Source organism: Taeniopygia guttata, chromosome 9 (genome assembly GCF_048771995.1).
Source record: "Taeniopygia guttata chromosome 9, bTaeGut7.mat, whole genome shotgun sequence".
In the NCBI taxonomy this organism is placed as follows: domain Eukaryota; kingdom Metazoa; phylum Chordata; class Aves; order Passeriformes; family Estrildidae; genus Taeniopygia; species Taeniopygia guttata.
In genome coordinates, this window is record NC_133034.1 from 21383262 (window position 1) to 21409975 (window position 26714).

The 26714-nt window shown below is 39.1% G+C and overlaps 1 protein-coding gene across 6 annotated transcripts; it reads right to left on the reverse strand.

Annotated features, from left to right (window-relative positions):
- On the reverse strand, positions 1-26625 carry ECT2 (epithelial cell transforming 2). Of its 6 annotated transcripts, XM_072933348.1 has the most exons (26): positions 26492-26625; positions 23965-24122; positions 22913-22992; positions 22719-22811; positions 21633-21815; positions 21005-21094; positions 19981-20088; positions 18800-18873; positions 18549-18679; positions 18297-18412; positions 18062-18124; positions 17431-17653; positions 15799-15935; positions 15000-15119; positions 13932-14000; positions 12901-13011; positions 11872-11968; positions 11085-11166; positions 10097-10175; positions 9790-9909; positions 8398-8536; positions 7293-7447; positions 5295-5402; positions 4550-4693; positions 2687-2993; positions 282-1394 (listed from the first exon to the last, which is right to left on the reverse strand). In XM_072933348.1, the coding sequence occupies exons 2-25, from the start codon at positions 24092-24094 to the stop codon at positions 2688-2690; spliced, it is 2958 nt and encodes a 985-aa protein (XP_072789449.1). In that variant the 5' UTR covers positions 24095-24122; positions 26492-26625; the 3' UTR covers positions 282-1394; position 2687. The 6 variants fall into 6 exon arrangements, with proteins under 6 accessions (XP_030136186.1, XP_030136188.1, XP_002197792.3 ...); XM_030280326.4 differs by lacking the exon at positions 2687-2993 and having other exon boundaries at positions 1-1394; positions 22913-22995; XM_002197756.7 differs by lacking the exon at positions 2687-2993 and having other exon boundaries at positions 154-1394.
- Positions 26626-26714: the final 89 nt, after the last annotated feature.

The following is a 26714-nucleotide window of genomic DNA, read 5'->3' on the forward strand; positions in this document are numbered from 1 at the left end:
TTCAGGCCTATCAAGTGGTATACTTTATTAGGAATAACTATATAGATAATCAGAGTACAGTTGTAGGCTGGAGCTCAACAATGCTTTTTTTTTTTTTCCCACATAAAAAAGTAAACTTCCATAAAAGCTTGTTTAGCAAAGCCAGAAGCAGTGTTATTTTAAACAGTTTATTTACATTGCTCAGATTGGCAAAAAGATATATAAAAAACAGTGCAGTCTGACACATTCAAAAGCATCACTAGTTACATATAGATACAAGACAAAACACAGGTGGTTAAATAGAAACCAGAAGTTGTGAACTCCTGCTAATACCAACAGTCGAACTGTTAATGAAATGCAGAAATTTACATATTCAGATAGTTTGTGCATTGCAGGGTACAAACTGTTCAGAGATGACAGGAGTGAACATAGTTTTAAAGGAAGACATAAATACATGAGAAAGCCTAAAAGCCTTAGGAGTTGTACACTGAAATTTGACACATCAAAATTGGACCCTGAAGTTCTAATGTCACACCCATTGATAATAATCCCATGCATTAAATAATTATTTGTTAACCAAGTATGGGGAGAGTGTGGGGGTTTGGTTTTTTTAACAACCCTACTTAAAAAAACCTACTTTGAACAACTCCTACTTAAAAGGAGTGTAATTCTTTACCTCAGACTTCCATTTCAAAGCAAGATGAAGAATTCAATTGATCATTTTTGGTGGTCAAAGCTCCTCATACCACTGTGTTTACAGTGAGGCGCAGGAGATCATAATCACAAAACTCAATTCTATTTAATTATAAACAACTACATTTATAAAATATCTGGAATAAGCAGCTGTACAACAGGTTAACTGTCATACTTGAAAGGTCAGGTATTTCATAATGTATCTCTATTTAAGAAATCCACAATTCAAACATTACAGTGCTCTACCAGTAGATGAAGTTCGGCAAGCATAAGAGTCATCCAAACTAGCAGTAAATTATGTGATCATCATCTTCATTTCAAGATCTGACAAATCAGTTTATTGCCTGGAGGGGACAATTTCCATAGAAGAAAATCTTTCAGTTATGCTGGTAAGGAAATAAATCTGTACAAGGAATCCTGTGTTTCAATGAAGGCCAAGTTACTTATTCCACTGATTGGCTGGTCTGCTTCAACACAACTAAACCCCCCTTGTGATTAACTTAGTGTCATCTAACATTTTGCTAATCATTGCTAAGTGCTAATGACTAAGGTACCACTAATGTCAGTCACAGGTCACTGCCCAGCCACCTGCCTGTCAGTCACTGCCACAGAGCAGAGTCTTCTGACCTGCCTCATATCAAGTGGGTGGTTGATCGGCTTAATGTGTGACTCCTCCTTTCGAAGATCGAGGGAAGGCTGACCAAGGAAGGAGAAGGAACACCCTGTTGGACAAAAAAAAAGTTATTGATCATTTATGAGGCAATCTCAATAGGGTAGCAGTCATTTCTCAACCTTCACATATCATACAAGGAATGTGTGAGTGAAGAAGACCTCAAAGATTGACAGCTTTGGAAAGTAATGATTCAGCATTTCAAGAGTTTGAACAGGAAATTTAACACATTTTAAAAACTGCAGAAGATAGATTTTTTTTCCACGTTACCAGCCTTGAGAGATTTGGAATGCAAGAACATGTTTTTGAAGAGTAGCTGTTAACAAGTATTAGTATACATCTTGCATCACTTTTTGCCGTAACAATCTCCCTCCAAAATGAAGGCAAGATACACTATGATAATCTCTTAGATAAACAGAGCTCCCCCTCCAATCCTACAACTTTCTGTATTATCATCATCTCTGAGCCCCAAATGAGATGCTGAACACATGTCTCCTTGGCTGCAGGAGGCAACAGACATCCCAATGATTTGTCAGAGCTTGCTTTAGCTGTGCCTGGATGGGCACACACTAGGCAAGAAGCTGATTTTTCTGATGCTTGGAGAATAAGCTGCTTCTGAGACTTAATTACTGTGAAACCAACACATCAATATGTAGCACTAAAAGTAAACCTCTTTGGATTAGCTGAGATTTTATATTCTTTTCACATTAGACCTCAAGATACTTGCACAAGCAATCCTCTGTTGCTCTTAAACAGCCAGCCAAGCTTCTCAGCACATCAACAGGTCACGGTAGTTGGGCAGCTTGTGCACCTGCATGCTTCAAGAATCTTTTAAATAGGGATATTTTGGGCAACTAAGGGAATACACACCTCACTATGAACAAGCCCTATGCCTGTTTATGGCATGTCCTCCACTTGCAGTCATTGGCAACATCTGAAAATTTAACCCTAAACTCCTCTTTATAGATCAGCTCTTATTAGACTAGAGTATTTTATACCAGATAGAGAATAAAAAACTAAAACCACAGGTAAAATGAGCTGCTCAAGACTTCCTTGCAATGAAGTTATTAAAGTTCTCAGAACTCTGGCCAGTGAGTTACATGGTCATTTGGATATGAAACAGTGAGGAATTCAACTGCACATCAACTTAAAAAAAAAAAAAAAAAAAAAATTACATTAAAAAGTTTGTGAAAAGAAGTTTGCACCCAGAACCACACGTGATTGCTGACTCCAACCCTGTGTATTAAGGACGTTAAAGAAGAGCCCAGCACCATTTGAAGCCCTTTGTGCATTAGAGCTGTACCATGCTTTCTTAGCTTACAGAACTCAGGATTTCTTGCTCACTTCAGTCAGGATCTGATGCACAGAATTTCCCAGCACCATGCTGGTTATCATCTCCAGCATCAGCACAAGTGGCAGTAATAACAGCGAAAGCACATGGTCTGTCCAAGGCATGACCATTTAAGCTCTCCAAGCTGGAAGAGGCTTTGGCTTCTACAGCATTTGAAAGATGAGTATTTGGAGAGCCAGGACACAGCACAGGTCGAGGCTTGGAACTTTGAGAGCTCCGATCAACAGAACTGGAGCGATGGACATTAACAGCACATTTGGCAGATCCACTTAGGCTGCACGTGGAAGAGGAACGAGCAATCTACAATTAGGAAGGGTTTAAGAGTTAGTTCAAATAAGAAAAAAGACCCCAAGCATCCAAACTTTATTGATATTTTTATGCTATTTTTTTTTCTGCAGCAAGAAAAATCCTACATAAGCATAGGCCAAGATTTAATTTATAGAAAACAATATGTCTGAATAACCACTTTGACTCTTAATGGACTCAGGTTTCCTGCAGTTTTTGTTTCCTATCAACAACTGCACTAGTATTCCAACTTGAGGGGCTGGAATCCAAACCTCTTTTCCCCTCAGCCTTATAATTGAACCAAAAAGGCTTTATGCAAGTTCAGTGGTGTGTGGCATTGGTTAAAAAAAAACCACAACACATGATCTGCTGCCAAACTGCAGCTTATGACCACAAGTGCAAGAGGTCTGGGAAGAATGTGAAACATGGTTTTGCAAGTTTAAGATTTTGTGGAAAACAAGTATTTTTGTCTGAGGTAGATATGCACAAAAAAAAAAAAAAAACATGACTTGCAAGTTAATGAGAAATGAGATACAGTGTTGTACCAAAATGAAGACAATTAGAATGCAAAAACAATTGTTGCCATAATCATAACAGAAGGAAAAAAAAATCTCTCTACAGAAAACTAGGCTATAGGCCCATTGGTAGATTTTTTAAAATTTCCTCTAAAGCAAGGGAGTCTGCTATGATACTTCCTCCCTTACTGCTTCATATTTTCTCACGTGGGAGAACAGGGCTATATCTTTATGTTGTACAATTTAATGGCCATTGAAACATACTGAATTACCTCAATATTGAAGTACTGACATATCAGTCAGTAACAGAAAGGATTCTCTTTTCTTGGCCTTCTGTCCCACATACTACAGACTAGAAAGTAGGTTTACTCATCAAATTTACTCAAACACGATAATAAAAAGCAAAGATGATGAAAAGGTTCCTCCAAATCTAGTCTTCTTTACTAGACTGTATTAGGAAATTGAGTTTAGCCTAGTGGAGCAGGAGAAAGCCAGGCATAGCAGAAGAGTTGAAATATATAGAACAATATTTTATTTTATCCAGTTTTTTAAACATTTACGAGGAGATAGCTCCCTTGGTGTTTAGAAACTTGCAGGCTGCAGCATCTATGTTTCTCTACCCTTCCTTCCCAGTTTGTTTCACAGGATGTCTGACATCTCACTAATTTGACTGAAACATTCACCATGCTATTCAGGGTTGCACACCACATTTCTATTTAGTGTTCAAAATCATGAACCAATATAAGACTTGTGCTGAATCTTTCTCACTCTCTCAGAAGATGAAACATATTCCATCCCAAGCAAAAGAGATTGGTGGGGTTTTTCAACTTAAATATGTAAGGCAACTCCCACTTTGTAGAGCATCAAGATTTTTCTGTATTTTCAACAAGGAAGGCTTCTCATTAAACAGGTCTTGAAAATAATATCCCTATGAATGCAATTAAAAGTATTTTTCCCCCACTGTGGATGCTGGAATTGCTAAAGTGAGAGCAGCAGCAGACATTAAAGGAGTGTGATGCTCAGAAGGTGCCTTCCCTGGCGGCACAGCTCACTCACCGCGAGGGAGGAGGTGCTGGTCAGGCGGCTGCCGATGAAACTCTCGTTAGAGCTGGGGCTCCGCCCTTCCGTGGCGCTGTGAGACATCAGAGCCCTGCGGAGCGCTCGCTTGGGGGTTTTGGAGAAAGAAAAGGCTCTTGTGACCTGTGGAGTTTGACAAGTGGTTAAACACTAACTAAAACCAGGCTGGAATAACTACTATTATACAGGCTAGCATTCTGAAAATCTCTAGGATGCGTATCAAGTGTTGGTGGTTGGGTCACAACCAGCCAAACACCCACACCTAAGGTGATCTGACTTTTGAAGGCTTCCCATCATCTTTGCTCTTTTCATTCTGTCCAAACATGAGGACAACACAGGAGGGAGAGAGGAGGGCAGAGATTCAGGGAGAAGTCAAAGCAAGATCTGGTCACCAAGGCTTCCCCACATCTCTCAGTCCTGCAGAGTCAGCTCCCCCTTCTTTAACCTGCTTCTCAAATTTCCATTGTATTTAAAAGACTCAAAGTATTAAACAGCGTAAGTTCCATAACAGACTCAAAAATGACTACATAATACTTATGACTTTAATACTTAAGACTATATATACAAATATTCCAAAACTTTGAACACCCCTTACCTTCTTTAAGGAGATTAAATTTAAGAGTTTTAGTTCTGATTACGTTTTTCCTGTCACTACTGTAAATACTACAAACCACCTGAAAGAGGAATCCCAGCACAATTCTATGAATAAAAAACACTATCTTACCTTTTTTGATGTTTTCTTTATTGCCCTGGATGCTCTGCTTAAAGTACTGTCCATATCTTTAGTATTTACTTCAACTGAATCAGGATCAGCAATATAAATGAGATTTTCCTGCAGACAAGAATAGTCTTAATAATGGTCAAATATCAGCACTTGTCAAAATATTGTTTAGTAGTCCATTAGGTCAGATTTAGAGGGTTTAATTGCCATACTCCATATTTAACTCTTTATACAGTCCAGCAGCTATTTGTTTTCAAGCCATTTTTTTAGATGAACAGCTGGGGCAATCAGTTTGAAACCACTTCATCAGTAGTTTCACAGTTTGTCTGATTCAGTTTCAAGTCCAGGGCTGACCAAATGAAAGGCAGTAGTTCTGAGGCATCCCCAGGGAGTTTCCAAGATAAATATTCCTTTATTCCACTGACACATCTAGCACATTTCTGAAGTAAAATGTTTGACAGCTGGAGCTCTCAAGATTAAGGCTAAAGACTTTCAGCTTAAGTGCAATACATGTTGCAGAATGGCCACGAGTTTTGAGGTTTTTTTCATGCCTCATTCTTAAACTCCAGCATGTACAAAGCAATCTCTGGCTACCTACTTACAAAACCTGGGGGACAGAGGGAGCATACATGGGAGTGGGAAGTTGCTGGGATGGTTTTTTCTGCTGTTTGTTGTCTGCATTTTGAGAAAACACATTTTACATTAAAAAAAATATCGCAGTCAGCAGCTTTATGGCCATTCCTAGGGCCTAAGGAAGAGTAGCCAAAGCCTTTGCTGCCACCAGGTGGCAAAGTCAATGCTATCTCCACTCACATGATGCTCTAGAAAGTCTAAAATCAGGGAAAAGTGCTTAAATTGAAGCTCAATTTGACATTTAAATAAGCAAGAAAGAAGTATTATATAGTTGGTACAGAAATTATAACTAATGGGATTCAGCAAAGTAGGTTACAATTTGTCAGCATATAACTGAGTGTCTTGGGGCAAAAGAGAATGATACATTTATTACACAAAGGTTTAATTCCTATTAAAAATCCAAGCCTTACATTACACGAAATACTGAAGAGAGGCAACACACCGACTAAAGAAAATTAACACTTCCACATCAGCACTTTTCATACTCAGTACCTAAAAGGGAAGGTCAAGCCCAAGTCTCTTATTCCTAAGTCTCTAGACCACAAGACACACAAAACTAAGATGCTGTTTTCATTACTTAATGGCCTCTCCTGTAACAAGCATGCCTTTAAAAAATCACAACTAAATATTGTTCTGTCAGAATACACTGCAGAACATAAAGCATTTCTAGTTTACACCAAGTGGCTTCAGCTATATGTACTGCAAGTATTTTCAGCAAATTGAGATGAGTGATATGCATAGACTTTTACATAATTAAAACATCAGCTGAAAGCCTCTTGCTGTAATTGGAGAGGATCTACTCCTCAAATTAGTGGTTTTCTGACTACTGAAAGCCCACACACTGAATTTCTAGAAAAGTGACAAGGCCAGTGCCTCCTTTCTTTCACCGGTTTTCTTACTTCCTTGTTTTAAGGTTGTAGATTTCTGTCTGTGGGAGGAAGATGCTTCATGTCTCTTGCATTATGGTGCAGATAAAGTGTAGAGCAAAGAACTCAAACAAACACAGAGTTAATCCTACACAAATTATCAACAACCCTGGGATTGTAAATTCAAAGATAGCTGTGAAAGAAGCAAGCTGAATAAAGTTCTTGTTAGAATTACAGTACAGAGTTGAATCATACCCTTTCACCATCATAAATTAATTATAAATATTTTTTTATTTTCAAGCACTACTTAGCTTCTGCGCAAACTAACTTCCAGGCTGTTTCCTTTTCTACCTTTTAACACTCACTTGCAGGCATGTTAGCACAAATGTTTTCTGCTCTACTTTACCTCAGGCATGTCCTCTACTAACTTCTTTAGCTTCAGGTGCTTAAAGCAAAAAAGAGGGAAATGTTTCAATCAGCAGCATGGTTCCAGAGTACTTACTGCATCGGCTTTACAGATGGTGTTGGCCACGTGCCGACACAGCATCTTCAGCCAGTCCTCCTTGCAAGGGTCTTCAGTTGTCATCTGGAAACTGAGCAGCTTGTTGTTGAGTTCTGTAGGTGGCCTCACAACTAAGGCAAAAGCTTTCTGGCAATCTACATATTGTAAAAAAAAAAAAAAAGGCAAAAAGTTAATAACAAGAATAATTATGTTTTCATTAAGTTCAGGGGGAAAACTTCAGAAAGGTCTGAAGTTTTGAGCTCCAGCTCTGTCTGCCAGGAGCTGGAGCTACAGACAACATGATTTGGTTAAATGATTTTATCTTTATTTACACACTAGCTCTTGTATCACTTGCAAGAGCAGAGTTCTGTCCATAGCCATCATCAAGAGGCTGCAATCAGCTGTTCAGGCAATAGCTGAACCACCAAATAATTCTGCAGAGCATTCAGCCTCACCTACCCTCTTGGCCTTTTCTCTTTTTAATTGGGTTTCTGTGTTCAGGTGCTTCAGAGTACATAAAGCAGAACACATGATGTGCATATCATCACTTACAGTGAAACACCAAATCTTGCCAGGATAGAAATCTGGAAACTGGTGTGACTAGATTCTTTATAAGTCACTATCAAGGCTGGAGCAGTATGGCAAAGCAGATAGAAATTAAGTCGTCTTTTAATATGCACAGCTCTTCCTGAGCATTATCACCAGTAAGAAGAAAATTTGGTTTCACACCAACAGCAGGTGTCTCTGGCCAGTCTAATGCTCTGGGCTGAAGTTTGATGTTTGGTTTTTATTTTGTAAATCCAGAGCTGTCAAGTGTTTAACTCTGTTTATTTCACATTGCCAATTGGTTGGCTTATGCTAATGCCATCTAGTAGTTCTGCCAAATTCAGCATCCTGCAGCAATTCTCAAAAAGCCAAAAGGGCATCAGTACAAGGAATTTTCAAGCTCATACAGAGATTCAAACAGAAGCTTTTACTAAAATCACATACCTAACATACCATACAATAAATACACCTTAGCGTTCCATCCCACAACAGCAGAACTTCCTCTTTCACACTCTGAAACAGTTTAATTAGCTACCACAGCACTTCAAAACACACAGACCTTCTGTCTCCCTGATGTCCAAGACTTTCTTGATCTGGGAGAGAGGCATGAGAACAACATGCTTGAGAGATGCAGGAGGCCTTGTGTGGCCATGGGGACTCTTGAAAGCTCCAATAACTTTATGCCGTTTCCTCGCAATCTGCAGTTAAATTGAACAGAAGGGGTCAGCTGGAAGATCTCTTGCCATTGTTTTCTTTCCTTTCTATATTTTTTACCTTTTACTATGCAAGAAGGCACAGAAAATCTTGCTACTCTACCACATAAAGGAATTCACTTATCTTACTATTCACTGCCTACAGCCCAAGTGGGCCAGTAATATTTGTTACTTGGCATCAAAACACGCAGCTGAAAAATACAATAGATTTTTTTAAAATACCTAGAGAGAAAGTAATTTTGCATTACAGACCTCAATTCTACCCTGCATAACAAACAAGTGTCCTTTGAAATCCACCACAAGGTAGTCTATATTTAAACAGAAAAGACAACATCTATATGCATAATGCAACTTAAGGTGTGCTGTGTTATGTCCTAGACATATCACTTGCTCTTGCTTATGCATACAGTGATTGAGCAGGTTTTGCATAAAAACATGTAAGGTATTTGTGTGCTAAAGTAATGCATCTTGTTGTTTGTCTCTTGTCCAAGAGACAAGCCAAGAAGCTTTATTAAAAGTGGTTTTATTTTCCTTTTCTTCCTTTACAAGAAGTGATGAAACTGAGTCAACAGGGGGAGTTCATCACTAGTCACAAGAACAGGCTTTTGTCTCTAAGTGCTGCTTAGGACAGCACTAATTTGGAATTGTTTTAGAGTTAGTCTTCTATGAAGACAGTGTTCTTCACTGCTGCAGACAGCAACAAGTACTTTAAGAAAGTGTCCTTTATGAATTCAGTTTTTCCACATTAGTCTCCAAAACCCAGTTAGATTATTTTTCCCCTCTAGTTCTTCCTAACAAATTTTTAGTTTAAGGCATTTCTTACAACTTTGGGTTTTTTTTCTAAGAACAGACAGGTCTGCCAAGGCCCACTATTCACTCCCATTATATACAACTAAACTTTAAAAGGACAAACAACCTGATGGGCCAAAGACTCCAGCACTTTTTCATCTATTGGTGCTACTCAAAGTGCTATTCAGATAAACATTTTTCTAACATATTAAGCTGCTTTTATGTTTTTACTCTGGCTGCAAGACATTAAAGGCTACATTAACACCTCTCAGCCATGAGAGGATTATACAATAGTTAATGGAAAAGAAACATCAGCATGTGTTGACCTACCAGCAATCTGTGACTTAGAATTCAGCCTCAAAAGGTCTTAAATTTTACTTATTTATATTCATGTGTAGTGTCAAGCCTTTTACAATTCAGTTCGAGATGCACTGGTACAGTCACCTTACCTCCAGGCAATCATTGAACAGAAAGAGCGTGACCTGCTCTCCCCTGTCACAGAGGTCATCCCCAAGTGCTACAGTTTCCAGACGCTGCACCAGGCTGCGGTGGGAGGACAGGAGATTGGCCTAAATGACAAGAGCAAAAAGCTCATTAAGCATTTAGTTCAAGGGGCTAGATTACTGCTTGCTTACAGCTTAACACTGGCAATCTGTTTAAACCAGCACCCTTGCATTATAACCTCACACATTTTTGCAAAGGGAACAAAGTACTGCAGTCATTTAATAGATCTGCAGCTTTGGAGAAATTACTTACTGGACATCCATCCACTTCATAGACAACGTCAAAGAACTGCCTTTGTGCCTCTGTTTTTCTTTTGTCTTCATTAATGTGTCTAAGAAAAGCATATTATATTAATCTTCAATACCAAGCAACAGTAAAGGGATGCACTGTATTTAAGACATACAAAATAATAAAGTTAAACATTCAACAGCAGCATTTGCCACATTTGCCTGAAGAAATAACCAAATACCACATGAAATCACATAGGAAACTTCAGCTCTAGAACACTATTCTTGTCACGTTACCAGCACTTGACACGCCAATCAGTTAAAACAGAATTCCCCTCCTCCCCTGCCCTACAAGATTTTCAACCAGACATCTCAGTTCTTTTTACAGCCTTCATTTTGTCTCCCCCAGATCAGAACTGCAGCTCAACAAGCAGAAGATCCAAGAATAATTACAATTTAAAAGTTGTTGTTAAAACTGGACAAACATTTGTCCAATTAATGCAGGAGTTCTTGTTGCTGAAGACATACGCTACACTTCAAAAGAGGTGAGCCTTACAATCTAAACAACTTCAGCTTTCAGCTAATTAACTCATGGCACAGTGCCAAGAAGAGCTAATACAGGACCAGAAGAAAAACTAATCTCCCACAAAAAGTCTGTCCTTTCAGTAGATACAATGCACAGAAGTAAGATTTAATGACAAAACCCCAGTTCTTCCATTCCGGGGGAAAAGATAGAAATAAGAGTTGAAACAGAACAGAAGACTGGGGACAGCCCTGCTGAAGCAGGGAGTCAGCAGAGGTTCAGGTACAAGTGGGGAATGTCACAGACTCCTTCAGAGCTCTGACACAGAACTCCAAAGTGACAACAGCAGTCAAAAGGAGGCTGAGGAACACCTACAGTTATGTTTACTTGCTGTTCCTTGTGGCAGCATAACACTGACAATTTAGGAGGAACAGAGGGATCTAAGTGCAGTATGTTTAACAGTATGTTCCATAGAATCAACATGACTTACGTCATCACCTCCTTTAATGATTCAATGGCTCTCTCTAGAGTTATTTTATCTGGGTTCTCTTCTGCTGTATGTTTCTTAATATCTACAATTAAAAAAAAAATAAAGAAATAAAAACTCCATATATATTACAAGTGCCTGAAAAGAAACCTGAAAATCTCAAATTTAAACTGAGTTAAGATAAGCTGACTGAAAACATCAGATTGGAGCCCAAGTAGCACTGATTAAGTGGGGAACTAGGCTGAACAGAAGCTGTCCAGACATCTCATTAAGAAAAAAACCCACATACAATACAGAAACCAAACCTTTAAAGTATTAAAAAAAATTAAATTGAAATGCAGAGACAAGCACAGAAGTATTTTTCCACCTGAAGCAAAGGGTGATGTGGATTTTTTATTATCTTTATTAACAAAAGCATTATTATAGCAAGAGGTTGATACCAGGTGGAACACATGAAACTGTGAGCCTTGTCAATATGAATTGCTCTCTAGTTTATGTTAGTTTCATTTGAATCTCAATTATATTCTTGTTTGAAGAGACAGAATTGTCAGTGCAAACTGTTCCTCTATCTGTATCCTGCATACAAATGTATGAACAAGTGGAATTTAAACAAAATTTATGCTTTCTTCAGTATTGGCTCTCACTGACTGCCAGGAATCATGGTTAACTCACATAATCAGGCTTGTTTTAGATGAGGAAAAACTGTTTCTAATGATGACAAAAGGTAGACATCATCTTGTGGTTTTAACACCTTCATAGACCAACTAATAAAATTACATCACTAGGTTACCATTTAGTAGTAGGGCAACACTGGGCAGCCTTTGAACAGGACGGATAAGGAGCTCAGCAAGGCTTTGGCGACCACATTCAGGTTTAGCTTGATTTATCTGGGGAAAAGGAAATAATGCTTACTTTTTTTTTTTTACACACATACACAAAAAAAGCACAAGATCAGAGAAAAATTTTCTTCCTTGAAATTAGTATTGCTATACAAGTGTAAGAATTGTTTACCACAGTCATTAACAGAGCATGCTAAAAACCTCATTATATTCAAAAGTAAACAGTGATTTATATTCTCAGAATCTAGTTTTAAAGGATCCATATCAACCCTTCGGCTCTTGTTCCAGCTACTAATGTGGAGTGGGACTGGGGACAGCCTGTTCTCTTATTTGTTCCCCATCTTTTAGATACCAACACTTGGATGTAATTCCTAATCCCTCAGAAAACACGAGCTGAAACTGCCAGTGTTTGACAGTTGACTATTTAGATATAGGAGCTAAAGCTACACTGCACTATTAACAGTACACACACATCTGAAGAGATCAAGAGTCTTAAGCCTCATCTTCAGATAACTTTCTTTGAAGATCATCTTCCTGTTAGATCTTCACTGTTAGGCTCCTATTCATTAGTCACGAGAATGCTGAGAAATTCTGCTTCCCTGGAGCTTCACAGCTGCCCAAGGAAAGTTAAAAGCTGTTTCAGAAATACAAGTCTCACAGGAAGGGGACTAGTCAAAGCAGCAGCTCTAGTTATCTTTACAGAAAAGAGAAGAAATGTATTTGGGTGGAACTTTTTTCCAGCAACAAATGCATATAATCAAACTACCTTGAAAGCTATTTAACAGAGGAGAAACTCATACTTTTTCTGAAAAAGGAGCTTGAAGGATTGAAGTTCAAATCCTTCCTATTTTTCTCTCACCAAAAGATGTTCACATTCCTTCAAGCTTTCAAAATTTCACATTCTTCCATCTAGTGCATTCAGGAGAACATGGTAACAGTTCCCATGTTCTATTCATAGACTTATTTCTGCAGATATTTACCTTTAGGAAGGCATGAAACCTTGGTTTCTGCTTTTCACATCTTGTAATCGTCTCCTTGCTCATTTCAAAGAAATTCACAAACGGAGGGTATGTTTTCAACAAGTCTTTTGACTGAAAGAAACAACTGTTAGGGGTCTGCTTTACATATTATGTATCCTTGTACATATGTTCATATGCCCTGAGCCATACAAAGCTGCTCAAAGGCACATTGCAATAAAGAATAATAAAAAATGTGTTGTAAACCCATACGTGTTCTCAGAACAAGTTAAGACATTTTTGCATGCCAGATGCCCCAGCTTGATGCTGCTGATTAAACGCAGGCTGTTCCCACCAGCATCAAGCAAACGTGACAATCTTAGAAGCTGCTGAGCAGTTCGAGTGGGAGGCAGGTTCTCACCTAGCAAGAGGCTTTTGGTGAGAATTTTGGAAATTTCAGACAGGTATTTGAACCAGTTACTGTAGTCACCTTTTAAACCACCGGAAACAATACGTTAGACCAAAAACTTTTTGAATGGCAACCACTATTTGTCTCAAAATTATCAGATCAACAAAATCAAAAGACACCTAACAGCCTATTTATGTTAGAATACTCTAGTCCCAGACTTAGCCTTCCTGTTCTACACAGGACTCCTTATTCACTTATATGTTTCATGTCTTGAAAGAAGAACATAAGTTTGTGAAAAGTTGTTTTCTTAGTTCTTTACTATTGATCAGAGGCAGCAGATGGCTAAGGGCCTGGGAAGTGGCTTTTAATGTCTGAGTAAAAAGCGTGTCTGTAGCATTGCAAATTGCAGTTCTCAAACTGTAGCTATTTGTAGTTTTAATCCTTCATACCTGTGAACAGACATACACACTAAAACTTGACATGGATTGTATCACCTAACTCAACTAAAAAGTCTAAATTTAAAAAAAAGATACAAGCTGGAGCTCTTTCTCAGCAGTGCTTTGCTTGTGTTTGCTAGCTCCTAGAAGTGGATTGTTTGTAAGGCAAGATAATAGTTGTAAGCATAAAGAAAGAAACAGGAACTTACATATTTGAGAATGATATCACCAATACTTTTGCTTTCAGTCCAATTTATCATAAGATCTTCCAGGTCTTCCTAGAATACATGCAGGGATGGGGGAGAAAACAAGCTGAGCATAAAGTGCATAAAGCCATTAAATGGGATCACTATTTTGCCAAACACACATCATTAGGTGTGTTTTCATGCTGACAAAACAGGTACTCCTAAATCTGTACAATTTCACATTCAGCCCCTCCAGTCTACTGAGGGCTGAAAACAAGAGCTCTTTGGCTTACTGAATATGTATATATAGCTGGAAATCAATGCAAGTACAGCCTGGCAGCATGTCAGGACTAGCCAACTCTGCAGCAAGGTGACACTGCTGCATCCAACACAATACACAACACATCCCAAAGGAATACTGAGAAAGGATACCCAGAAGACAGTTGAACCAATTCTAATTAAGAATGCACAAGTTACCTAGGACTTAAGTCTATAAGACAGGATTGAAATAGAACTAGGATAGATTCCATTTGCTTGCTACACCAGGGTGTCAAGGAAAGTGAGACCAAGCCTGTTAAGCCTATATGAGCTTGATAAGGATCAAGCTCAATCACCATCAGACAATAAGAGGGACAGGAGGGCACAGCTGAAGGTTCAGGATTGACCTTAAGTGAAAAGATTTATCACTAATAATGGTTTGTTGCTGCCATTGCTCATATCTTCATAACACCAAAGATGAAGGAAAACACAACAACTACATCAAAGCAACTCTCTGCTGCAGGTGACTCCAATTGACACAGCTCTATTTTCATCTCTGTCTCAGTGGGCACACATCAATAGCTGGTGTGATTAACTAGACTGCACCCCACAGGTTGGAAAAAAACAACAAGACCTGTACAAATAAATCACCAAGTTGCAGGTACTCTGCAAGTCTCTCTATTTTGAAAGCCTGTCATGAAATGCTGCCAGGAATAGGCAGATGCCACTATTTGAAAGAGTATATACCTATCCAGCAGATGCAATTGAGAACATGCAGAAAAGATTCCAAGTCTCTATGAAAGCTTCCCCTGCAGGGGAGAAAGTGCAGCTTGCCTTGATTCTAGTGTGCACATCAAGAATATCTGGAATGCTGCCAAATATGGTCTTGATCTCTTCTGGTGCAAGGATTGGTCCCCCGAGCTGTCCTTCCTTCTCCAATGGAACTTGAAACAGCTGACAAATTAAGAGGAAAAAAAGATAATATATGCCTTCCCAAATGCCAACATTGTATCAGAAATAGTTATAAAAGCAACAGTGTTTTCCTTCTAGATCATAACTTCCAGCAGTCACAATCTTGAGATGTCTCCATTCTGCAAGGGTGGGTTTTGGAGAGTGGTTTGAAGATACAAACACTTGGTTTGATACATCTCTACAGCATAACCCCCTCTCATCTCTTTCTATTAGCACACATCTTGGTTCATTCTTTAAGTAGATAATCAACTGCAATAGAAATAAACTTTCAAGAAATTAAGCTCTTCCTGTAAATTGTTTGCTATTCTGCTCTTCTTGGAATAATTTCAAAAAAAAAGATTTTTTTCCCCTGCCATCTTTCTAGTCACTAATATCTAAAATATTAGTCAAGAAGATCCTATTTTCCTGACACTTCCAATTTCCATATATATTGCAACACCACTGCAGACCCCAGATTAGAAATTGTATTTTCCAACCTGAAACTGAGTATTTTTATATGTCAGTAAAATTACACGAGACTGCTTATATTGTCATCTTCCTATGAAGCTTTGATGCACCCAAGCCCTCAAAAGCCTGCAAATCACAGACTGAAAATATTAATTAAGGTAAACATTGGATATCTCATTACAATTGACCTGGACTGGCTTTAAAACAACCTTACCTGAATAATTGTTGTCAGAATATCAACATAGTTACTTTCTGTCTGATACAATTCCTTTGCAACCTGCCATCTTGCAGATTGCTTGAGGGGAAGAGGAGTCGAGTTTTTGGAAGGTCTTGCACAGGATTTTGGTGTTTCTGATGGAGAGATATTACCAAAAGAAAATAAGACCTTTATTACAATGGAGTCTCTAAAAAAAGCTCACCCTCAAAGACAAGAGAAAAAACTTCAGAATTTTTAAGTGAAGGCAAGTTTGAGGTTTTTTTAAAGGCTATATTCTATTCTATCAAGGCTCTTTCAAGAAAATGGCTCTCTATTATAGGCTACTTATAGAACAATAGTAATATACCATTCCTCAAAATTAGACTGAAAATAAGCCATTTATGGGCAGGTCAATGACTTGACCCTATTATTAGTTCCTTATTTAGCAGGAAGCAAGGATTAGGTGCTGAACATTACTTATTTATACACTAGTACAAAAGGGCTTTTCTACTTCCACTTTGCCATGTAAACAATTAGCTCTCAGCTGCCTTAGCATCCTTGCATTAGCCCAAAACCATTTACTAAAATCAGCCCTTGCACACAACACTTATATTTCATCCCATAGGGGGAAGGAGAAAGGCTCAAGAAAGTAATTTTTCTTAAAGCTAAAGCCAAGGTGGATCCAGAACAGTTCAAGAGTTTTAAATATTTGCTCATGTATTGGATCTCAGAGACCTATACTGTATTTTTTAATATGAAAGCTCATAACTGCCATAGTTAACACTTAAATAAGTACCTTACCTGTTGTTTCAAAACTAGCAAGTTTTGAGACTGCTGCTGTTGGATTAGAAGAAATCTTGCTACCAGGAGTAATAAGAGCACTAGCACCACCTAAGAAGGCTGATCTTTCCTGAATTCCTTCTGTATTATCACTTACAGGTTGTGCCTCATTAGGAGCTCTTATGTGATTTGAGTTTGCCTTTTCAAGGCAGTAGCAGCTGCTCTTTATGATGGAACCAGACCTTTTAAGAAACACTTGGGGTATCAGCTTTTAACTAACCCAAAATTTTGTAGTTCTTCTCTTCACAAGAGCCATATGCAGAGATATTAAAACTCTGTCCATTCACTCAAAACCAATTGATGATTTATATTCTTGTGAAGTTTTAGACATAACAGTTTGCTAGCACAAACAGTGTTGCCTCAACAAAGCATTTCAAAGAGCCAGGAGTGGGCCCTGCAGAAATTTTCCTTTTAACTCCTCTAGAAAAGAATCTTTGTCCTCTTTCTTCCAAGTATCCTATGGAGAGTATTTTATATGATTTACTGTTGACTATGCTGCTAATTTGCTACAGACTTCCAGCAGAGTATTTGAAGCATTTTGGAGTAACACTCAACTGTACTCCCTATTTCTCATCTCTGTATCTATTCCTTCAGATATGAACACACTTCCTGTGATCACAAGAGGCAGCTTGGCTTGTGTCTGAACTATTCACTCCAACTTTTTCCTCCCCGCTTTGAAAAGGGAAAAGCCTGGAATTACATTGCAAATCTGTAGCAGAACCTGCAAGATTTCCCTACCACAACCATTTCCACTTGCATGCAAGAGCTGCTAAACACCAAGTATGGAAGAATGGAAGGTTTTAGCTCTACCTCCATTGGCAGTGCTTGACTCTGGAGTGTTGGAGATATCCAGCAAGGAGCCAATAGAGAGGGAATGTTCAGCTGAGGGGCGTTTCCGAGGAGGGAACGGGGACATGTCTGTTTCCCTGGTCAGCTGGGCCAGAGTCTCTTTCAAGCGGCGCCGTTTGCGGTTGCTGTTGGGAGTGCTCAGGGAAAGCAGCGACACCGACTTCTTGAAGTCAGGACTCTCTGACTGCAGGGAAAGAAAACTTCATTCAGGGTTTATCCTCAGTGTCCAGTTCAACTCAGTGCAGAGATTAGTTAATCACAGAGTTAGTTTATTAGTTAATCGCAGAGATCAACACACAACACAGAAGGAAACTTCTTAGGGAAGCCAAGGCAAAATGGGTGAAGCTTTTTACCCCTTCTTTTTAAAATAAAAAACTACGGTGGTGTTGTGTTTGATTAAAAGCAAAACCTTTGGAAAGCAGAAAAATAGTTTCTATTCCAAATTAGTATTCTAAGCATAAAATTTATAATGGACTATCTGGAACTTAAATGTTGCTTTAAAACATCTGATCTCTGGCCACACACACACACTATGTTGCATACTAATTTTACCACCAAAATATGCTGTGCATTGTGTGAGCATTCAACATACCTTCTCAAATAAATACATGGACTCTCCAGCTCTGGCATCCATTTGAATGCTTCCCCAAAACCACTAAAGGAAAAAAGAAAACACACTTTATAAACACATTAAAGAAATTCACCCGAAGTTAAAAATATTCAAAATAATCTATATATTTAATCTATAGTTACACAGTTAGCATGGAAGATTCAGAAAGCATACAGCTCTACATAGCAGCGTTCTCTAAAGAATTTTCAGCACTAACCTCTTGCTTTACAACATAAAGTTTTTTCAAAGGTTCAAATGGAAGATCTTTTACTGTACTTTCTTCAACCACCAAGTGTGTACACCTTTCATCACCAACTGGTAAATAGTGTCCTCCTAGATAAAAAAATAAAAGGCAAATAAGCAGGAAAGAATATCCTTGTTAGAAATCAGTATCTCACTTAACAGTTCTGTAGCACCTGTCACTATAAACTCCACCCCACTCTTCCCACAGGTTTTCATAAACAATCACCTTGCATTTCTGTCATTTCTTCCATGTTAGCTTTCTCATCATCAGAGAATCCCAGGAAACTTAACATGCAATCCTGAAAGGGAGGAACCTTGAACTGGTTTCTGAAATCATCATCAGCTGGACAGAAATCACTGAAAGAAAGAAGATGCACAAAAGAGTCACTTAAGTGACTTATGTCAGTATTTAAGCAGAAGCTCACAACATTTCAGGTGAACAGCATGCAAGGTGAAGGCTGAAGGAAAAACACCTACATTTCATTCCTTTTCTCCCATGCCTTATAAATCCACTCAGCTTTCACGATAGGAATACCAAGACTTACAGCAATCTACGAAAAAGGAAAAGTATAAGTTGTACCAAATATTTCCATTTAAATCTTTCCCACATCAAAAAAAAAATTCGTAACCTTCCTTTTACTTTTCAAGACAGATACTGCAAAAAGTGAATATATTCCTTCAAAATTCATATCCAACTGCAGCTTCCCAGAGTTAGAATGTATGAATTCAGTGACTAGGAGATCAGATCAATAGCTATTTTGACATTTCCTCAAAAGTGCACCATTTTGTTAGTCTGATATCCTTCATCAGTCACAAAAACACAAAATCACATCTCTGTTCCAGGGGAATATGGGATCTTTTTTCTGCTTTTGATACTTTGAATGAAGAAAAACACCCCATCCTGCTTTTATCAAAGAGAAACCAACTATTTGAAAGGTAACTGCCATAACTGTTTGAGAGACTGTACAGTTTTCCTACATTTTCTCCTTTGAGTTGGCAGAAAGGAGTGTTTGAACAGAAAGTAGGACTTCTCTTCCAACTGCAAGATTATAAAGACAAAAAAGGGGAAAAAAAAGCAACACCCTACCAACAGTTCAAACAAGGGAGAGTGAAGGGACTTAGACATTGCTATGTCATATTAAACAGTACAAAAACCTATAATCTGTTATTTACTTCTATACTGAACATAAATGTCCCAAATTATTCCCTTTTAGAATCAGTAAAAAAAAAAGCACAGTCAGGTCTATTTATGTATAAAGGAATATTTGAATCCTCACCCACAAGTTAAAAATAATTTTTTTAATTATATGCACCAATTAAGGACTAAAGTTTTTTACAAGTTACCTCAAAGTTTATTGTTTGGACAGACAAAAGCAGGCATTTGTTCATCACTGTCCTTACTACTGGTAGCATCAATACTTAACCATTTTGAATCTTGTTATTTACTATACTTGTCTATTTCAAATGTATGTTATTTAGCTCTCCCTCAGAGACAGAAACATGCCAAAGCTCAACACCAGAGATTAACTGATCATTACAAGTTATTTATGTTAGTACAGGAAGAAACAGCAGCTTCTGAGCTGAAGTATAAAGAACAAAGAGTCTACAAAAGCCAAATTCCAAAGGCTTCTATGAAACACCAACTCAAGCTTACATACTCTGAATTTGTCTCCATGTGTTGAGTTTGCCACCAGATGAGTAACTTTTGAGCTAAAGTCCCTTCGAATAATTCCACCCATATGATGAACTAAGGTCACAAGTTTAACCTGAAAAATGAAGATGAAAAGTTTTCAGTATCTTTTGAAGAGCAAGTTCAAAAAGTGGTTTACAAAGCAAGTTACAGCAGGTTACATTAAATATCTAGAAATAGAAATACTCTGATCTGTTCTTAAAACAACTTGTTCACATCGACAGAAGATATGGCTTATACATCAAAAGAACTATTATGATTTATTTTTATTTCAACATTTAGTACAGCCTTGCTGTGTAGCCTAAAGACTAGCCAAGCCACCAGTAGTCTCATGATCATCATACATACATTCACCTTTTCCTGCACGTTAGATTTGATATTTTCCTTGCTGATTTAGACAGCTCTAGACCAAACCTAACTCAAATACCAGGCAAAAGCTTTTGGTTTGGATTTGTTTTTTTTCAGATGAAGATATGGAGCCATATTGTTGATTCCCAGGTGTCCAGTAGGGAAATTAGATGGCAACTGCCTACTGAAATGGAAAAGCAAAGTCCTAGAGTATCAAACAAAGAGTAAAATCCTGATAGCACAATATCATGACAAGATAACATGCCTGCAAATGCTCTGAACAGAGCTACAAAGATTTACTTGCCCATTCTACCACCTGTACAAAAAGGGAGGACACTACTGGGTAAACATCTTATCTGAAACTTCAACTTACAAGCCTTTAAGCCCTATTGAATTAGAGCAGTTTAATGTCACTCAACAAAAAAAAAAAGACCAAAAATGACACATATAAAATGACTTGAACTAAGTTTTGTTCCCATCCTCAAATATCACTGCCTCTGGTCTTGCAAAAAAAACAAAAGAATAAACAATTTATTCTCCCCATAAAAGCTTGAGCCATGGTTAAACCCTATGGGTGATGGAACAGAATCCTGAAAATATACTTAACATGGTTTTACCAATCCAAAGAAGAATAAATTACTTACTAATTCATCTTTCTTTCTGAATCCTGTAAAGCACAGTACCAAGTTCAACATACTTGCACAGTACAGTGGACGGCAGGAGAAAGGTAAAGGCTGAAAACAAGAAGAAAGCTCATGAGTCAACAGCATACTGCACTCATTGAAGTTTTCACATTACCTTTAATACATTACTGTTATTTCTAGTATTAAAAACTCATCAGACACTGGTCCAGGTCTGTGTATTCAGTTATACCTTAGCTCCAGGCCTGCTGATAAAGTAACTAGAGCATCCCCAAGATCTACAGGTAGCACTCCATCCTTTTATTTCCTCCCCAGTCCATCTGCTTCACATTACAACTTTTGTAAATATAAACTGATTACTGGAGATTCATTTGTATGCTGCCTTTCTTAACAGCACAATCCCAGCTGGTGATCAACAACTCCCCCAACTTCAGCAGCAGTCGTAGCCCTACCACTGTCTGCCTGCACCCTCTCAGTATGTAAAATATTCTAACACAGCGTTAGTAACTTGCTTTTCTTAAAATTCTCTTGCTAGGAATGTTTATAACTGATTGGAAGAGCAAGAGAGATTTTACTGTGAACTGGCAGAACTGAGTGCAGCAGGGAGCTGACTGCAGCAGGAAGCACACACCTCTCCTTTCCGCGCACAGTGCAGCAGGACTGGCGGCCCGATGACCCGGCAATCCGCCTTGCAGAGGTTGCTGAAGACGGGAGCTTGGAAGTCAGACACGACAAAGATCGTCTCAAATTCCGGGGAATCAGAATCTCCAAGCTCTTCTATCGAGTCTGTCTTTATGTAGGGTGTTTTAATTTCCTTGAGGCACAGGGGTGAAATGGAAAGCATTATTCAGGCAACACACTTGCACCAGTGTAAAATTCAACTGAGGTTTATTTTGGACCATTAGGAAAATGTGATTCATATTTCAGAAACAGAGTTAGGATTTGTGAAAGCTGAATGCAATGCACTCTTCTCTAGCATAAGAATAGCTATGAACTGCTGCATGCTTTACAACTGAATGTCAAAGTAATTTCTGCTTTTGAGGAATCAGAATTCTAGTTGCTTAAGCAGTTTATGTATCAGTTCACACTGATAATGTAGCACTGGAAGGAGCTAGATAGAAAAAACACCCTAAGCTCAAAAGATAAATGAAATTTCAGACTGTCAGAACAGCTTAGGGTACTGTAGGATGCTACTAAAAAGTAGCATCCAGTTTGCAACAGCAAGCTCCATGCTGCACAACACCTACAGAACAGAAATAGGTTTTGTTCATTGCTTGATATTTTTAAGAGGTTAAAAAAATGTGTCCATTTCATTTTCAAACACTAGTTCCAAACTTTATCTCTTATGTCTTTCGCATCAAGAAATGGAAAAGCATTTCTTGCACTTCAGTTTGAATGCAGCTTTCAGCTGAAAGAGAAATCTATTGACAATTACAAAGCCAGTTCATAGCACAAACTTATGTGTGACTGAACACAAGCATGCAGCTGGATGTCCCCTGGATATTGTGATGCCCCTGTTAGAAAATACCATTAGATAAGAGCCACAAGTATTACTCCATATTTTTAAAAAGTGCTAATTTTGATTAGCTGTGACACCATCAGAATCATTAGCATATATTATGACCATTATGCCCAATTAATCCAAATTAAAGCATTTCAGTCCCAGTGAAGTGTAACATGCTGCATGCAATTACATGTGCTGAATTGCATGACATACCATATGAATAATACTTTTTATTAGTTTTTCTTCTGATTTATCAGGGCTACTTTCCTTTATCTTTATAACAGGTACTTCCATTATCTTAATGGTCTGTGGAAGAGGAGAACTTTAGTACAGAAGCAAATTGGTTACAAGAAGTCTGAAGGCGTAACATGTCATTCCAGTGACTGTTTTATCTCAGGCCCACATACCTCCAAGGCTTTCAGAAGCTCCTCACGTTTCCCTGCTTCCTGAACCAAAACCACTCTTGTTTCTATTTGAGGCATTTCTTCTGCTTAGAGAGAAGCAAGGATTATATTTGTATTTTAGCAGAAAAATCTACGTCATGTCAAAATCAAGCAATAATGTATAGAAGAATACAGGTAGCCTTTCAAGATTCCTTATCAGGAGCAATCCTGAAAATAAATATTACTTCAAGAAGAGTGTCCTTTAATTAAGGCATACCTAATTGACTTAGGGCCCAAACTTTCAAGCATGGGGTGAAACAAGAATCTGCAATTCATGACCAGTCAAAGCAAGAACACAAATTGAGGGGTAGGGAGGAGGAAAGAAAACAAGCAAATGAAAACTCAAAAAAATTACAGGCTTAATGCTTCTAGCAGAATTAGATACCAAGAGCTACTGGAAAATAGACAGCTGGTATCTTTTCTAGTTTCTGTGTTCCTGGCTGACAAGGTTCATTACTTTCTTGGTAACTGAGCAGTTACCAGAAATATCAGAACTGAAATTAGATGGTCTTTTTTAACATGTATTAATAAGGATTCAAAATATTAGGAGGAAGAACAAGCATTGCCTCCACATCATTTACACCAGCAGATTTTGGCTACCTTGGAGGAAAACATTGGTGATTGTTCTTTAATTTCAAGATTTGTCCTTGAATTCATTTTGGGCTTAAGACTATTAATCTTTTCACCTTTCTACCTTATACCTGTTAATCTGTCCACAATAGAGCAGCCGCAGTTTCCAAACACTGGTGTCAAAATGTCACCTGGAGTGATTTTTTCCACAGAAGAGACATCAAATGGAACTGACAGCTTTCTGTACAACAGCCAGAAAATTCATTCAATTTGGGCTGTAACACCAAACTCTCTTAATGAAAGGATCCCAGATCAACACACTTTTCCCTACTCTATGTACATTCTGGAGTTCAAAGACCTTTTGGTTTTTCAAAACTACTAAATACCAATGAAGTAATCAGTCATTGCAAAAAGCAAGCAGTCTTAAAATAACCTTCCCCCCTTACCTTCAACATCCAGAACAGTTGCACGGAATACATTCTCTTTGGAAGTTTCTATAATTTTTGAATCAAGAACAGAAGAATCAGCCAAGAGGCTCCTCCCGGTTTCAGACACCAGAGTACTGCTGTCAGCCATGATTATGCTTCGTTTCTTTCTTCAACAGCTGGAAGGTGGAGGGGCCAAGCTCAATTACAGGTGCAAAAAGCTCATTCATAGGAGTCCTATGACCAAGGCTGTCATATTTAGGCTCTTACTGAACTCCCACTCACACTGATAGAGCATCAAGAGGAACACAACTGATACAAAGGACTGACAACAAAGCTGTTACAGAAATGGTTCTGTAATCATCAGCTCTGAGCACAGGCAAGCACAAACTCAAGTGCTCATTTAAAAAACCTTAACCACAAAGCACCAAACTAAAAGCACTTGTTTCTTTCAGTGACAAACTATTATAAGCTACAATTGAGACTAAAATTAGCATTGCTGATCTGAAACATTAGCAGAAGAATTTGTGAAAGCATAACATCTTGCTAAAAGCTGATTTTTCAGGTGAACTGACCAGAAACACTGTGGTTAGAAATGAGCACCCAGATTTACTCATAGAAAAATTATAAAAGCTTGAGATTCTTTGCAAAGTTGATATGTACATATATGTCTAGCTGTATGGTCTGGTTTACTGTCCTGCATTAACTGTGATAGAGTAGAAGTAGCCTTTCATCATCAGATAAAGAGGCCTCTCTCCCCTCTCAAACAGAATGGATCTGTGCTCTCCCTGCCCATCAGACTTGTCAGCTAATGGAAATACAGAATCCTTAACCCTCTCATTTTCTGGGAGCTGCCTTCCCAAATCCTGCAGCACAAAGATTGTTCTCAGACACCTGCCCATTGTGTGTCACACAGGAGGCAGGCAGGGTGCAGTCCTGTGATTGAGCACACACCCAGATTTCATTGTTTGCACAGTGAGAGCAGGAGTTACCCTGATCAGAGCAGCAGCTACAGCTGAGCTGCTATCGATAATAACCCTTTGTAGCACTTGAACTGAAATCATTCTTGTGACTGTATGTGCCCTTTTAAAACAGCAGCTACTCAAATAACTCACTAGAGCATTGTCTGAAAGAGGTCTCTTGAGGTAGTAAAACCCCTAGAGAACAGCACATATTATTTTTCAAATTGTGTAATGACCATCCTATTACACAGCAAAGCCAGAAGACAAAAAAGCAATGGGTACTTTGGCATACCAACAATACAGAAAAGACTTCACCTTCCAGAGATCACATCTGTGACTCGTGCAAAGGATTCAAATCTTCATAATACACAAGCTCCTAATACAGTGATGAGTAATAATCAACTTACAAATCTATCATTATTCTAGATGTATTCAGCTACCAGATTTGCCACCTTAATTTCAATTCCCAGGTCACACACAGCTGTGCACATCCCTGGAGCTGAGTTTCCTAGACCTAAGTCCCAGTCACCCACCTCATTTTTCTCAGAGCAAGAGGAGAGAGTGACCTCAATCACAGAGTCTTTGGGGAATCACCTGGCCAGAATGTTACAATGTCACCACCAGGAATGGTTCTACAGTTACCAGTTTTTTGGCAGTAGTGGAGAGAAGTATAATCTTGGCAGATTCAAACCACATTTTTAGTAATGATTACCACAAGGACAATTACAATGTAAATTCAGGAGAAAACAAGCCCTCCAGTTAGAGGCACAACTAAACTTAAATCCTAGAAATTATTTCCTAGAAGTCTGAGACATCAGTACAGTTATTATTATACCAAGTAAAATGTACTCACAAAGAACTTCATTTTGAAGAAGCCCAGATTTTGGTCTGGGTATTGATTTTCTTTATGGATTTTTCTAATTTATTTATTTCTGAGATTCCATCCTGGCTGTGTTTAAAAACATTTCTTGTTTTAATAACAGCAATATTTGTCACTAAACCTACAGACTGAAAGTGCCAGGATACAGAGGATAAAAACAGCACACACAGACACAAACACAACAGACACAACAGTATTCCCTCATATGAACAGCAAAAGTCAGAACATCATCATTACACGCTCCAGGCAAAGCTAATACCCTCACAACATCACACTCAGAAATGACCTCGCAATAATTTGTAGAAAGCCTGAAGGACACAAACCACAATATGTTTGTTAAAGCAAGGCAAGGACAGTAAACACCTCCCACGCTTCCCATGTCCCTCCGAGGAACCACCCAGGAAGATCCCCGAGCCCTGTGCAGGGAGGTGGCCGGGGACGGGACGGGACGGGACAGGGCAGGACAAGGGACCACCGCCGCCTCTCGCCTCACGAGCCAGCAGGTGCCGCCGGGCCCGGGGCTCCGCCCTGCCCAGCGACACGGCGGCAGCCTGAGGATCTCCGGGGCAGCGCCGGAGCCCGGAGGCCCCACAGATGCCCGACACACCGACCCCGTTCCGAACCGCCCGCACCCCCGGCCCCGGTGCCCCCCCGGCCCCGGTGCCCCCCCGGCCCCGGTGCCCCCTCACCCCCGGTGCCCCCTCACCGCCGGTGCCGCCCGCCGCCATCAGCGGCCGCCGCCAATTCAAAACGCGAGCCGCCGCACCCACGCCGCCGCCCATTGGCTGCCGGCCCCACCGCCCCTCTGTAAGCCGCCCCCTCATTCGCCACAGCCGCGAGATGCCCCGCCCCCTTGCCCTTCCTTTTCGCCAGCCCTGCGCCCGCGTCCCTCTTCGATTGGTCGCCGAGCCTGCCACTCGTGCGGAACG

Excerpts from the sequence above, each read along its gene's own strand:
- ECT2 (XM_072933348.1), bottom strand. The coding sequence starts at position 24,094 with ATGGCTGACAGCAGTACTCTGGTGTCTGAAACCGGGAGGAGCCTCTTG. Across the intron at positions 22,812-22,912 it reads AGCTTCTGAAAGCCTTGGAG|ACCATTAAGATAATGGAAGT; the intron begins GTATGTGGGCCT and ends CCTCTTCCACAG. Across the intron at positions 13,012-13,931 it reads GTGATATCATTCTCAAATAT|TCAAAAGACTTGTTGAAAAC; the intron begins GTAAGTTCCTGT and ends TGTTTCTTTCAG.